The 15,465-nt window shown below is 37.1% G+C and overlaps 1 protein-coding gene across 1 annotated transcript; it reads right to left on the bottom strand.

The window, feature by feature from the left end:
• Nucleotides 1–4,796: 4,796 nt before the first annotated feature.
• On the bottom strand, nt 4,797–11,734 carry LOC135713489 (coiled-coil domain-containing protein 149). The gene is made up of 5 exons (XM_065236614.1): nt 11,458–11,734; nt 10,701–11,396; nt 10,545–10,626; nt 5,510–5,654; nt 4,797–5,438 (listed from the first exon to the last, which is right to left on the bottom strand). The coding sequence occupies exons 1-5, from the start codon at nt 11,584–11,586 to the stop codon at nt 4,931–4,933; spliced, it is 1,560 nt and encodes a 519-aa protein (XP_065092686.1). The 5' UTR covers nt 11,587–11,734; the 3' UTR covers nt 4,797–4,930.
• Nucleotides 11,735–15,465: the final 3,731 nt, after the last annotated feature.

The raw sequence follows: 15,465 nt of genomic DNA, 5'->3' as shown, positions 1-15,465 counted from the left end.
TCCACCACTTCTAATCAACTCACTACGACCGCAACTTGACACGCGAATCCAGAATAACTAACTGGAGACCCGTCGGTCAAAACCGATCTCCTTTTATAGGTGTGGTTTTAATTAGTGCATTTTTGATTGTAATAATTGGTACATCACGTTTGGCAAATCGATGAAATTTTGGGAGGTGTCGAAATATGATCAGTGTTTAAAAATTTCCTTCAGAGGAGTCTGTTTTGGACAGATTGAAGCAGTTTCTTTAATACGCGAATCGTGTTGGTGAGGTGCAAAAATCCACTGGTGCAGAATGGCATAGCTTAGTGACATAAATTGTGAAGCTTAGGGTATATTTTTTTGCATTTTAGTTTGAACAAGTTTCATTTAAACAAATTAATTAAAGATTCTATATTAGATTGACATGTTAGAATGTATTCTGGGTGCATATATTTAGTTTAAGTAATCATCTTTGAAAATATCGCAGCACAAAAGGCCAGACTTTTTCCAATCCGGTGCGATCTGACCAATCTTATGCACTTTTTAATTCCTTAAACATGAAAAGCATTGGGACCTCGCTTAGCTCAGTCGGTAAAGGCGCAGCTATAAAGCAAGACCATGCTAGATGTGGCTGGATTCGATTCCCGGTCCGGTCTAGACATTTTTCGGGTTGGTAAATTTATCGACCTCCATAGGGGTGTGATTGTACTTCCCAGGTAACAATTTGATGCTTAACAAATGTTGTTTAATCAATTTTAATTCAGCCTTAGTTTGAATAATTGTTGCACATAGACCACATTAACCTTTGTTCAGCTTTTAAACATCTAAATCTGATTTTAATCAGCCAAAAGCTTCAGAGTTATATAAATTAACAGTCTTTTCCAACCCATATTCAGCCTTCTACTTTATTTAGAAATAAAAAAAAACAATATGGAAGACCGTTTCATATCTTATATATTTTATGTATATTTTTATGAGTTATATTTTTGGAATTCTGCATGAAAATTATGTGCAATATAGCTGTCAAAACACAGAATTACAAATGTTAATACTTCCGACGTCGTCGCAGCCCTCTTCTACCTGGAGCTATTCCTAAAAAGCTCCTTTACCTTGTCTCTACTGCTGCCGCTGCTTGGGATTAGAAAGGTAGGCAGTGAATTTAGAAGAAAATTCCGAAAATGCAACGAGTAACACTGACTACACTTAACAAATCAGGCTATCAAAATATGTGTAGCGCATTGCTGATTTGCGGAGTAGTGTTAAGCTAAAATAAAGCTTGTTCAATCTTTAGATCAGCTAAATTATTGAGGTTGAATTATGTGGATACAATTAGCTTCATGCATTACTAATCAACTATATATTCAGCCTGCTGTTAGTCAGCTTTGTACTCCTTAAATCAACCAATAATCAGTTTCTGTTCTTACTATTCAGCTTGAATTGTTACTTGGGTACCCATACAATTATACTAATGCAAGAATGGTACCAGACATCGAAAGCTCTCAATTAATAACTGTGGAAGTGCATCTAGAACACTTAGTTGAGAGCACGCAATAAGCTAATATGCGATAAGCAATAAGCTTGAAGAAGAGGAATGAAAAGCAATCGACGGGATTCAAGTTCCTGCATCTCGACATTTATTAGTGGGTAGTGAGAATCGGCCATGGATATTTCGTTAGAAAGCTCGGCATAATCCTCAACAAATCGATAAAGATCCAATGGGTAATAGGCCAATAGAAATCATCTTCGAACTCGAATCTCTAGACGGCATGGCCCAAGTGGAACCACCAAGTAAAATGGGAAGAATTAGAGACCAGGATGGCTCATGTTCAGAAATGTATAATCCGACGACGTAACTTCAGAAGGTTTCAGAACTTCTGACTGGCCCTGTATGAGGTACCAACCATCGTCGATTTCTTGCAAACAACAACTCAATTACACACATCAATTTAACCATGGTTCATGCGGTGCATGTAACGATGGAACTTTTCTATTTGTGGGTATTACAGTTCACATAATTTAACAACCTTGCGCTTCAGTAGCACCAACAACTTTCGCATTGCTATTAACTTTTGTTAGGCATGTGCATTTCAACGTTTAGTTTGGGTCCAGTCCAAGTTTTTTAGAAGTAAGATAAAGAATGTAAAAGTGCATCATGCCAATTATGTGCATCAAACATGTTACATTGGACGATTTTTCTTAATGACATAATCAATGAGTGTTACATCCCGAGCAGGAACCGATAGCTAATCGATAACAAATGAATATCTTAATGTGGTATGATACCAGATTTCGGTATATTTGTGGTATAAAATCTTGTTTTGATATTATGCAGTTATCGAAATATTTTGTAAAATATCAAATGAATACCACAATAACAAAATGTGATCTTTCAGTTTTTAGACAACAATGCCTAAAAGAGTTATAGAATTGGTATTGGAAGACCTTCAAAATAACAAAGTATGATATGTTGGCATCTAAAAAAGCGTCTGTTATCCGTTTGTTAAATTATTTATTAGTTCGTTATTCGTAGAACAATTTTGAGGTGTATTATTTTTGGTATTTTTTATTTTATTTTAGCCTTACTTATACCAAATTTAGGATGCCAATTATGCTATTTTCATACCTGAATTTGGTATTAATAAGTTATTTTTTCCTGCTCGGGATTGGACGTTTTTTTTCTACATGATACTAGATTCCCTTTCACAGATTGCGGTATAGAGTACCTAACCTTAGATTGGTTTTCCATGCCCCGCCTTTTGAAAATGAGCACCAAGCACCAGGCAGTCCAAATGTCCGAAGTAAACAATCACGTACTCATCATTTCAAACTGTACATTGGACAATTTTTGACCTATGATTATCTTAAATAAATGAAAGTAAATTTGGATGGGTGACTTTATACTATATTACATACATTGATAGAAGAGCAGTAGTTTTTATCGATTAACTCGATTTTTTGACATTTGTTACTTAGCAACTTTTGAAAAGCTACGCGAGATTTGCGGTTAATTTGTAAGAAGAAGAAGAAGAAGAAGTTCATCCATATGAATCATGAACATTTAGTGTTCATGATTAGTGAACATTGCCCGCAGCTTGTGTCACTTTTCATCGAGTCAGCTTGTGTCACTTTTCATCGATATCACCATCGAGTAGGGAAAGACTTTCCCAAGCCGATGGATATGTTGGCTTGTGCCTTGAATTCTTAGAAATCAACTAGAGAAGTCATTGTTTACAAAATCTGTTACGCCCCAATTCTAGCTCTATCTAGATTTGTTAAAGCACACTTTGTTTTTGCTGTGCTCCTGCGGTACAGCTGTGGTAGAACTCTACGGTAGCCGACGGATGGTAATTTTTCCTAAGATCCGCAATAGTTTAGTATCTTAAGGCGCGGTATTACCAACAATCAATACGAAACTAACGATTTTAAATTGGCTCACCACTTTAGTAGCCTATTGGTCCCAAGCAAACGTTTAACGTACCCTATTCTAGTTGAAATTCTATTACTACACTATGTTTGTTTTGATCCGCTATGAAAGTTTGACAGATAACATCAGGGGTGTGTGGATTCATGCAGAACATGCAGGGGTGAGTGAAATAGCTTGGGACTGCTTGGGACCGTTGTTATGGTACTGAGTGAGCCAAAAATAATAATGATTTTCTTCGGGACCCAGTGGTCTTAGAGTTACCTCTATGGTATTACCATAGAGGTAACTCTAAGACTAGAATGTCCCGAAGAAACGTGCTCAACTTTTTGGCTCAGCTCTGTTACTGTCAAACTTTCATAGCGAATCAAAACAAACATAGTGTAGTACTAGAATATCGACTAGAATGGGGTACGTTGATCGATTTGCTTGAAACCAATAGGCTAGTCAAGTAGTGAGCCAATTTAAAATCGTTAGTTTCCACCCGTTGGTATTACCAAGCGGGAGGCGACGGGTACGATTTCCTGTCCTGTATATTATTATTTTTGAGTTGAAAATATAAGACTATCATTGCATGTTACACAATTTGCAAATTCATGTATTGGCAGGCATAGAAAGCTCTCAACTCATACAGTCAACTATCCACAACTTGATGTCCTTTATACCATAGAGTTAACTCTAAGACGAGAAGGTCCCTAAATAACGTGCTCAACTTTTTGGCTCAGATCTGGTACTCTCTTCGGTCCCAAGCTAATCGATTCACCCCTCGAAACATAGGAAAAACCAATAACCCCTCATTTTATCTGTCAAACTTTCATAGCGAATCAAAACAAACATTGTGTAGTACTAGAATTTCGACTAGAATGGGGTACGTTAATTGTTTTCTTGGGACCAATAGGCTAGTCAAGTAGTGAGCCAATTTCAAATCGTTAGTTTCGTATTGATTGTTGTTTAAATATACCCCGTACTGGCCCGTACAGACTATGACTTATATCATGTAATATATGCTGTCTTGCAATGAGCACTCATACATCTAATTTTCACTGGAAATCCTATGATATAAGCCATATCTATACGGGGTAGTAACTCGATATCGAGATATTGAACCATAGTAAAATTAAATTTCATGGCTACTGTGATGTTGATTTCCTGGAGGAATGCGATTGTTGTTCTCTCGATAATTCCTTAACTCGATGGTCCATTTAATATCAAAATGTAGAGAGTTCACTGTAACTATTAAAGTGCAGCTGGTAGAGCCAGGAAGAAGAAAATTAAAAAGGAAAAAGATTTTTCGAATCATCGGAAAACTATTAGCTTGACTTCATTTGCCATAACGACCTTCTTTATTTTATCAGGTTAGTAATGTGAATAGATTCTGATAGAAGGATACGTTTGCTTGGTATATTCATCCTAAACTAGCATAACTGATTGCTGAACTGTACCCGGAAATGAAAACAAGCCTTCGAAAAACACGTGTGTCAATCAAGATTCAAGATCATTAATAGTGTTAACAAATTCCATCCGCTTTCAATTAGCACCAACATCCATACTCTTCGATAGTTGCCGCACGAGCTCTGCAATCTCCGGAGGCAGTTCAGGAAGCTTGCTGTCCGTAGATCCGCTGCGGTTAGCCTTAATGTATGGTTCCAACAAGATCCCGGTACTTTCCTCCGCATTGGACGTCATATCGGAAGAGGACGCGCTACCGTAGTCCTGATCACCAATTTCCGAACAGCTCGGTAGGCTCTTATTCGATTCGGACGAAAGCAGTTCGGTCAGCAAACCTTGCGAGGTATTGGAACTGGTTGCTTCGACATTACACTTTCCCTCAGCGCCTCCACTATCGCTGAGTTCGGAATGGATTGCAATTTTGAGTTGTTTGATTTCCTCGCTCAGGCCCACATCGACCGTCGCTGAGCTGTATCCGTTGAGTAGAATTTGCGAGGGTGAAAGACTGGACGCGGTTACAATTTCGTTCGTCCCTGTGAGTGCGTGTATTCGTTGCTCCAATTCCGATATCTTGGCAGCCAAAAGTCTGAAACGAGTTGAGAAAAATAAGTTGTTGTTTTGCACCGGAACAGGTGCGAATTGGCAACGAAAACACACTTGTTAGTCTTCTTTTGGTGCGATAAAGCCAGACTCTTGTCATTGACATTATCCAATAGCGCTAGGCAGAGTGACTTTAGCTCCGATATGGTCGCTGCTTTGAGGGGTAGCTCTTCCACGGTTCCACGTTCGAGGAGATCTTTCACTGTAGGCGATATGATGAAGGGGGTTATTTGATTATTTGATGCCAAAAGGAGTGCGATGGAAATCTTGATACTACGAAAAAGCGATTACAATAGAGTTTACGAAAATGAAAGGCCCGTATGCCAGATGATGATGCGTATCAATTTTCAGTTTGCACTCGGATTGATGTGTGCTTTTGCGGTTATCACCTTGTTTAACCCAATAATCAATATTATGGAAAAATATAAAGCACCGATATAGCAATGGTGAACGAAAAGAGATATGGTTTGCAGTATATTAATCATCTGAAAGGATATAATTTGAACCAACAAGGTAAGGTGAGTCACTGAATTGTATGATGCACTTAACGGGAAACTTACCGGCTAATATTTGTTTTTCAACTGGAGCTTTTGAATTTTTTTCAGATACTGCAAAGAGAACAACAATTGCACAATAAATGGCAGAAATATAAACCAAACAACATTTCCAGGTTTCGTTTTGATGGTGACCCCAAACTTTTGAGCGCTTACACCATACTGGGCTGACTTTGATTAAACTTTCTGTTCATATCTCTGTCATCTTTTGTCCAATTTTAGTTCTCTTTGCAGTAGTTGAAAGGCAATCAATGTAACTTACTACGTTGGTATGTGGCTCAACATATTTTCCCATTTTTTGTATACTTAAACTTCAATAATACCTACAATTGCGATAAACCATATTGTGGGATGACCCCAAACTTTTGATCGAAGACTAGAATAACTATGTTATTAATTTAAAGCATATTATAATTTTCAGCCAAACTTTCACAAACGTATCACGATGGGTATAGAAGAAGGATGCTACTATCCCTTTCATTTCAAAATATGGTCTACTCAATTCTGAAAAAATTCAGTCATGAAAATTCAGTGTGAATTTTGGAAAATAACCTAACTTTGGGAGAAGTTTTACTATTCATAAATTGTAAAATGTATTTAACCAATAACCTACCAGAAAAATTTCAGGCAATACTTTTCAAATGACCCACAAAGATCGATAATCGGTTGTAAAATGAGAGATATGAGCTAGAAACGTTTACGTTACGAAACGATTTTTAAAGGGTCTTATGACCGGGATAGTAGAACAAAATTTTCATTAAAAAAAAACTTTCTTTTCTCATTTTTTGCAATATTTTTTAGAAAAATCAAAACGTAAGTTTTGTTTGGAGCGGTAAGGTTCCCGAGTGTGCACGATATTACTTGCTAACATAAAATGCATTGCTGCTCCCTGAGAATGAGAGATCCCTGAAAAAAATATTTGCTATCTTATATCATTTTTAAGTTATTCAATATTAAATTCCTAAACCAAATGATCGAACTTTCCTATTTAGGTGTTTCATGTTAGGGGCAGTTTATTAACTACATAGACAGGGTTTTAGGATTCTTGACCCCCTTCTCCTCCAGCGCAGACAATTGTCCTTACACAATTTTTAAATTGTGAATGGGTCTCGAATAATTTCCAACCCCCCCCCCCTGTCTACGTAGTTAATGAACAGCCCCTTAGTTCTAAAATATGCATATTTGAATCCAGTTTATTTTTAGGTCTATTTTCGACTGAATTCGAACCAAGCCAAGCACTGTTTTATACCAGGGGCCTCATTTTGCAAGTCGAAACGACAAACTTTTTCATACAAGCGTTCATACAACAAAAATACTTTCTTTCGACTTGCGCAATATGGCCACCGATTTGTCCGCAATTCAATTTGTCAATCAGATCTGTCAAACGAGGTGAGGCGCAAACCAAGTAAATATTAATTGTACCTGTGTTCGTCCCTTACTCATGATATGACGCGATCGGATGAGTAGATGGCGGTATTGTTTAACGTCTTTTAAATATGACGTCTTGGGCAAGAATTTGAATACAGCTTCTATGAGCTGTCACTCTATGCTAAATTTTCTCTGAATTGGCAATACTGCCTGAAGAGAAAAAAGGTTCTCCTTAATAGATTTGGTTTTGGCGCTTACGACACATTGCATTTTCGATCGTGTTATAGCTTTGAGGTTAGTTGCTCTAAAGGCACATGCATTAGTAACAGATGAAAATTTAAAGTGTTTGACTATTGAGCGCTCTCTTATTTCTTGATGATTTAGATCCAGGGTGTGAAGATTAACACAATAAAGGAACGAATTAAAAACAAGGTGTTGAAGCTTAGTGCAACTTTACTTGTTCAAAATAATTGATTTTATCAATAAGGAACATGTTAAATAATCTGTAGTGATAAAAAGAATTGGAGACTACAAATGTACACAATTTCAGGTTCATTGTATTTCAAGAAATAACAGTTTTTCAATCGCAGTAAAATAAGAAAACTTTTTACAAGCTTTATGTAGACTCATTTAATCAAGCCAAAAACTATATCGATAAATCTTGAATAGTTGATCATTGAGCAGCAAATATTTGAGAAATTACGATGAAAAGTTACAGTTTATTGTATTTTTAGGAGGTAAAAAAAACATGATGTTATATATATGTCGAGGTCCAACTGAGCAGAAAATTAGGTTAGGTTTTCTTTATTAAGGAGGCTTTCAGCCTGGGGCTGTTCCGCCTTGGAGCAGAAAGTTTTTCACGTGTGACCCGTTTATTTTTTCCGCACCAACGCTTGATTACTAACGTTGCCCTCCGCAAGTGACATGCATACCTCTACTGTCTTTCCATCAGCATATCGGGAAACTTATTTCTACGGGTCATGCAATACATTAAACTGCATTGATTTTTTTCGTTTTGAACTTATTGAAGATTGTCTTCTCTTCCGCAAACCGGTACGTTGCTTCCATCTCAACGTGATCCGCATACAGTGCCTTCATAAAACTTTAAATTTTGCCTATTGTGGGTTTCCATTGGGATTGTCAAATCAAATTGTGTTCTTCACTTCCACCCTTTTTTTCATCCGACGGCTACAGCAAAAGATGCGGAAGGGAATTGAAATTTTCAAGATTGATGGATTTGAAATATTTGAAAGATCCCATTCTTTAAAAAAATCACCGCCATGATCACGATCTGGTTATCGTTTTGGTTATTGGGCCAGTGTGGTTTCGATCATTTATGGAGCACCCATAATTACAATTAAGAGAACTACATACAAAACTAGAGTTCGAGTAAAACTTGTCTGCAATCAGGAAAACATTAAAATACAAATTTTTTGAGGAATTGGATCTTGAGTTTAACGGTGGATAAAAACGCTACGATGTTTTACGTCCGACATTACAGCATTTTAAATTGACCTTCTGACTGTCAACTCTCCCATTTTCTCATACGAGCGGTTGAGACAGACACAATTGCGTCATTTGCCGCTCAAATGTAAATGCTTCGAAAGAACAGGATAGCAAAGGTTTCATCTTCAGAAGAAAGGCTAGTGTATTTGCTCGTTTTTCTTTGCGTTGCTTTCTTCTTTGCTCGAGTGGCAAAGTAGCCAGTCTTCTTGATATGTTGTCTTCGGTTGTACCGTCAGTGCAAAAAGCTTCACGATCCAAAATAAAAACTATCCCTGATGAAGGTCCCAACCCCTGGAACCTGAACCCAAACAAAATTACTAATTGTTCAAGATCTTTGAAAATCTGATGTTTTCGGTGCATCTCTAAAGTTTTTGGTAATGCTCTAAACTACCCATAAAAGCGTAACAGTCCCATGTGGGTTTTTGTCAGAAATGAGTTATCCATTAGAATCGATTGTAAACTACCAGCATTTTACATTGTGCACTAAAAGTTACATGTTTTGTTCAGAAAATATTGTGAAAATCCCCAAACTAGGTTATACCATCCACAAAAGCATGTGGAGAAATAAATTTTCAACAGGTTTTTTCTCGGCTTGCTGATTTTTGAAATTTTTCTGATACTTATGAAGCTGCTCTGAAGTAATTAGAACTGCACTTAGAATATCTGTGCTAGACTGAAGCTTTCCAAACCTAGCAAGCTAGCTTAGAATTTCTTTAAAGTATCCTTGAGTTCTTTGGACTTGTCTGAAGTTTTCTTGACTGTTCTGAAGTTCTTAGAACTTTTAAAAAGTTCCTGTAGTTTCCATGAAGCTGATGGAACCGTCTTGAAATTCTGGAAGCTTCCCTGAAGTGTCCAACAACATTTTATGGAATTTCTCAGATATTACCTAAGCGGGATAACAGTCTGTTCATGAACCTTCCCCGTAATCCCCGGTTATTTCTTTTTATCCCTGGACTACCCTGAAGTTCTCTAATATTCCTTAAGTTCTTGGAACTTTCCTGAAGTTCTTGGAACTTCCTTGAAGCTATGATTATTCCTCTGAAAATGTTTCTGGAATTTCCCTGACATTAATCAGGCTGCCCAGAAGGTATCTAAACTTCCCGAAGTTTTCTGCACTTTTTTTGATTTATTGGAGCTTATGTGAAGTGATCATGAAGTTCTTAGTCGTGACATGTCTAATGTTTTGTGGATTTCTGGGAAACCATGTTTCAGATGGCACTTTATAAACGAATTTGAAATTTAATACATCTCCCTATACCTATAATATAATAAGCAGTTACTGTCGCATATAGATATGAAAAGAAGCCAAGTTAGAACAGTTCAAGTTGATTTCTCGCGAATCACAAAACACTGAAGCAAAAATCCTTTACCAGATGTTGCTGTTAGTATACCGTAAAAATATCAACTTTTTAAATCATCAAACATTTGGTTCTTTTCCTATTTTTATCCTGAGATATACTTTTTATGGGCAGGTCAGTTTGATGAATCAGAAGCTAATTATTATCTGCTAAACAGAAACTTCTGGATTTTTTAGGTATAAGAGTTAAACGGTTAACTTTGAGAAGAGTATGATGAACACATGATGAACAATAATAAAATTTAACAGCGAAACATTACAACTTTAAGCAACATGTTCTACCAAAGTTAGTAAAATGAGTAATAACCTTGCGAATGAGACATGACCCTCTGGTTGTTGTTAGTGCCAAGTTTGATGATTCCCTTTTTCCGCTTGGTGTCTAGCATGTTCTTTATGGAAGCAAATTTGGTTAGTAGTTGTGCCATCAAATCAATTTGTATGTAATTGGAACGCTTCTACATACCTTGTACTTCGTAGCCGACTGTCGGGACAGTTCCAGTTCATTTTCCAAATTCGTTATCTTCTCCTGTTGGTATTTGTTCTCCAGAATCAATCCATCAATATCGACAATCTTCTGCTGTGATTTATCTCCCTTGAGCATAACACTCAACTCGTGGTTCAGTCGGTGTGCCTTGCATTTGTACGCGTCCCGTTCCATGACCACATCCTCTTTTTCGTCCAACAGCGATCGGAAGTCGTACTGAAGTTGCGCATTTTTCTTCTTCAGATTTTCCATCTGGGCAATCAGTTTGGATTTTTCCTCCTGCCAAACTACGCCATTGCAATCCTTGAGCTTAGCATCTTCCGCGGATTTCATTTTGTTGAATACCGCCTGCAGGTCGCAGTTTCTCGTTCGTAGAACTTCGATGTCCCCTTCGAGTTCGTGCACCCGTTGCCGTAAGGCTTCGACTTCCGTGCTCAAGGACAAGTTTCGCTCGCGAGTTTGATTCACCAGGAGGTTAATGGCAGAGCTATGGCTGAATCCAGCCGCTTGGAATTCCGGCGAATTGAGACTACTTTTTATGGCTGAGTATCGCATTTGCAGAGTTTCAGCCATCAGCTTGAACTGGTCACGCTCGGAACGGTACTTCTCCAGCTCATTTCGCATTATTTTCAGAGCTTCCACTTTGCTCTGAAGCTTTCTGTGGATTGCGGAATTCTGTAAGGAAAAATCATCCGGTTAGAAATATTATTCAATGTTCAATAAATCTGAAAAGTACCTCTTGGTCATATTTTTCCATATGCTCTTCAAAATCGAAATTCGAATCCATTGCTATTTCGGAACTGTTAACACGCTTTCTTGATCTTTTGTCACTATCTACAAAATAATTCAGCTCGTGTGATATCATTTGAGTTCTACTATTTGTACATATTTACACTTATTTCTCGAAAACGGTTTAAAAAAAAATCCAGTACCTGTCGAGAACGTTCAGTTAGGTGATAACATTGTGCACTGTATCTTTCTCTTTCCGATGATTGGAAAATCGATTTTCCCTTTTTGGTACCCTTTATCTTATGCTTACCAGGTTACCACGAAATGCAGTGGCTTGTGTTTTCTGTTATGACATTTTGTAAACACAATCAAGCAGGCAAGGTCTGAGGCGTAAATACCTAGCAGGTGGGGTATGCCTATGCCAAGCGTCGCTTCATTTTTCGACAAAACATACGACGAACAGGAGTGGCTCGATGAAATAGGGGACGCTATGCTGTCGTGTTCGAAAAAGGTGGGCTACATTGAATGCTACTCATCATCGTTCATTCGTGTTGACCGTTTGTAACTTGTAGCTTATGCTAGCGATTCATAGAGGCACTCGATGCGGGTGACTTGAATGCGCATGTGCCACATATAGTGACGAACTTGGAATAGCTTTTCGCTCAAAATTGTCTTTGTAGGATGTACCATCGATGAACAAAATGTTGCATTGCAAAAATGTCGTATGCGACATTTTAGATTGAGAAGTAGCATACATGGGAAATAATACATCCTGATCAATATACGAGGGCTGAGGGCAGAGGTGGGCAAAATTCCACTAATCCTCTAATAGAGAATTAGCTGAGCTATCGTTTTAAAACCATTATCGTTTTTGTTAGCTTTCGCTAAATTGATGATTCGCTAAATAGTCCGCTAATTATCATCGTAAATGGTTCAAAGGACACTAATAGATATACCTTTTACCCGATGCCTCACTGCTCTTTATATTTGAATTGAGGTATTCAAAAACTTTGTCAAAATTGAATGAGTTTGATTGTGATCTAGATCTGTGCCATAATTTTAAAGTTACTAAGGGAACGTTCATGGGAAAAGGATAGGAAATAATAATTCACATGTTCAAAATGCACGCATTGTTCAATATTGCATATATCTAAGATTTAAATTGCACAATCTGTGCCAAACAACTTTGTTGAAGATCGCAAATCAATTCTATTTATGTGTAAAAAGTAATGAATTATTTGATATTCAAAGGTTTCACTTAGTATGAACGGAAGGGCCACCAACATTAGATCCGGATCTGACGCGTTAGGTGATCGTAATCATCACAAATAAAACCACATAAATATAATTTTAGTCACAAAAAATGGAGAAATTGGAGAGATCTGTGCTTTGAGGTATAATAAATCAACTTTATTTTGTATAATAAAATAATTTTGTACAAGCAAACTTCTGAAAATAAACTAGTTTGAAAATAGTTGGCGGTTATCGTTAGCTACCGATAATCTCATTATAAAATTATCAGTTAGCGATTATCGATACTAATACTTTAAACTAGCGGATTCGAAGCTAAGTTGATCACCTCTGTGAAGAAGGTAATTCGTGTAGCATGTTTCCTTTATAGAGCTGTAGATATTTCATTCTGTCTGACTCGTTAGAGGGCATACTCATATGGACGTGGAATATTTTAGCCAATTTAAGATCCCCTCCCTTTCAAAGGGTATTTTCCTAAACCTGAATCGAATGTTGCAGACCATTCTCCCCTTTAATTTTTTTTCGAATATTATAAAAAAACACCACATGGTTGATCAAAATAAAAATGATATGCTATAGTATTGACTAAAAATCCAAAAGCTCCAAGCATATGGAATCAAACTAATTCCATTCACAGGATCCGTAATTGATGTTTTACAATTTGTTCTTACAGAGGTTTAATGAAATTGGATTTAATCCGTAGCTAGATCGAAACTCTGTTCTTAAATACAGTCTGTGGTCGCATGCTTAAACAAGATCAGATCTTCAGATTTTCAGCACAAGCATGAGCATGCTTTACCACCTGTGGTTGCTACTCCGTTATTGCCAGATCAGCTGTAATTACACACTAACATGATCCCATCACTTTAACACTCCGAACTCGATGCCTCCGGTAAAATGTGTAACGGAAAATTGACAATGTTTGATAAATCATTACTCAGATATTTATCGATGGATTTTTAATCTTTTGAAATTTTTGAAATATGTTGTTCTATATGGCGCCAGTAGATTTGAAATTCATCAATAAATGACTAAGCTATGTTTTTTAAAACATTGCAAGTTTGCCGTTACACATTTTACCGGAGGCATCGTGTTTGGAGTGTTAAAGTGATGGGATCATGTTAAGAAAGAAAGCGACTAACGAATCTTGAATGTGAAAAGGTCAGATATTAAACTCATAATGTTCTGCTCAGTAAGCAAAAACGGTCGCTCTAAGGTCACCGAGCCCCGCATATCACAACACACAACTGATGATGGAGTTGATGCTAAACCATATAAAACACGACGAGCATGCAATGTCAGCATGAGTAGAGAGTATGCATACTGATGACCGACTCCGGTAAATCAGTGCCGGCAAAGTACTTACGGTCATCCGGAAGGGAATGGATTGTTAGTTCGATGCCCGTTGTTACTAGAGACCTACACGCTAAGATCAGTTTACCCAGACGATACAAAGAGATTACCGAGATTGGCCGTAAATTGCACAAACTCACATATGGGTAAATTTTTAACCCAAATATGGGTTTTTATGAACCATAAATGATTTATTTTAATGCAAATTTGACTTAAATTTACACATAGTTGGGTTAAAAAATTTACCCATATCTGAGTTTGTGCAGTTTACGCCTGATTTGGGTAAAGTAAACCTACATTTGGGTTATCTGATCTTAGCGTGTAGGCCACCTTTGTACCTCCACGGTTGTCACGGGAAGAACGTAGATCTCGATAATATCGGAATATGTCCGCGTGTTTTTTTAGTAAGGAGAAACAAATTTTCAATAGCTGTGCTTTGTAGTGTTATGTTCTGATACTGTAAACTATAGATACTTAAGAATCCATAGATAAGCGGAGGCAAAGTAGAATGTAGCCAAACGAGCTGTCAGTTAGTGGAGCCAAACTATCATGATGTCATCATGGTGTTTTGTGCGGGAGAAGTATTATAATACCAGTAAGAGCATTTATTTTTCATGGTTGTCGAAAACACTTTTTGTGCCTCCGCTTATCTATGGAATCTATAGTATCTATAGTGTGAACCAGTGTATACTAGACTGATGCAAAATTTGAAATTTTCGCTCCACAGTGTTCAAACGGTTTCACATCGGGTCCTGATTAACCTCCGAAAGTTTAAACTCATTTGATAAGAAACTGACTTGGCACAAACCATTTGAAGTTTATATGGAAATCACTAGGGGAAAACAAAACTTTTTGTTCATTGTCTTCTAGCCTTTTGCATATTGTACTAATAACAAATTCTATTGCTATTCTTATGGGAATTTTTATCAGCTACAACTTTGCAGAAAATCATTTTTCAGCCAAACGTTATTAATTGTTTAAGACATTGATAAATCTTATGGCAAAATTAAGCAACTGTATTGTGGGCAACACTGTATTCTGCAGTGTGACATAGTAGCCATGATTTTTGTCCTCTATTCTACGCGCCATAAACACCAATGTTGCCTGCTGGACAGCTGATGGAGCATAATCATAAGACATCATAATCATAAGACATCAGTGACTTGTTCCTTACATTTGATCGAAAAGTGGTCTTCAACTAAGTTGTAGCTGAGAAAAGTTTCAACAAGCTCAGCTATCATTTTCTAAAGTAGAGTGAACTGGTGAATTTTGAGATAGATATGAATCGAAATTATGGTTTCTCCATAGTAAGTCCCATATAAACTAACTTCAAATAGTTTGTGCTAAGTCAGTTTCTTACTAAATGAGTTTAGTTTTTGGGAGAATGATCAGGGCCCAATTTGGAACCGTT

Source organism: Ochlerotatus camptorhynchus, unplaced genomic scaffold (genome assembly GCF_037179485.1).
Source record: "Ochlerotatus camptorhynchus isolate MF236.1 unplaced genomic scaffold, CSIRO-AGI_Acam_v1.1 ptg000557l, whole genome shotgun sequence".
Classification (NCBI taxonomy): Eukaryota; Metazoa; Arthropoda; class Insecta; order Diptera; family Culicidae; genus Ochlerotatus; species Ochlerotatus camptorhynchus.
This window is presented reverse-complemented; position numbering and strand designations above follow the sequence as displayed.

Excerpts from the sequence above, each read along its gene's own strand:
- LOC135713489 (XM_065236614.1), bottom strand. The coding sequence starts at position 11,586 with ATGATATCACACGAGCTGAATTATTTTGTAGATAGTGACAAAAGATCA. Across the intron at positions 11,397-11,457 it reads TGGAAAAATATGACCAAGAG|AATTCCGCAATCCACAGAAA; the intron begins GTACTTTTCAGA and ends TTTTCCTTACAG. Across the intron at positions 5,655-10,544 it reads GGTCATGTCTCATTCGCAAG|TGAAAGATCTCCTCGAACGT; the intron begins GTTATTACTCAT and ends TATCGCCTACAG.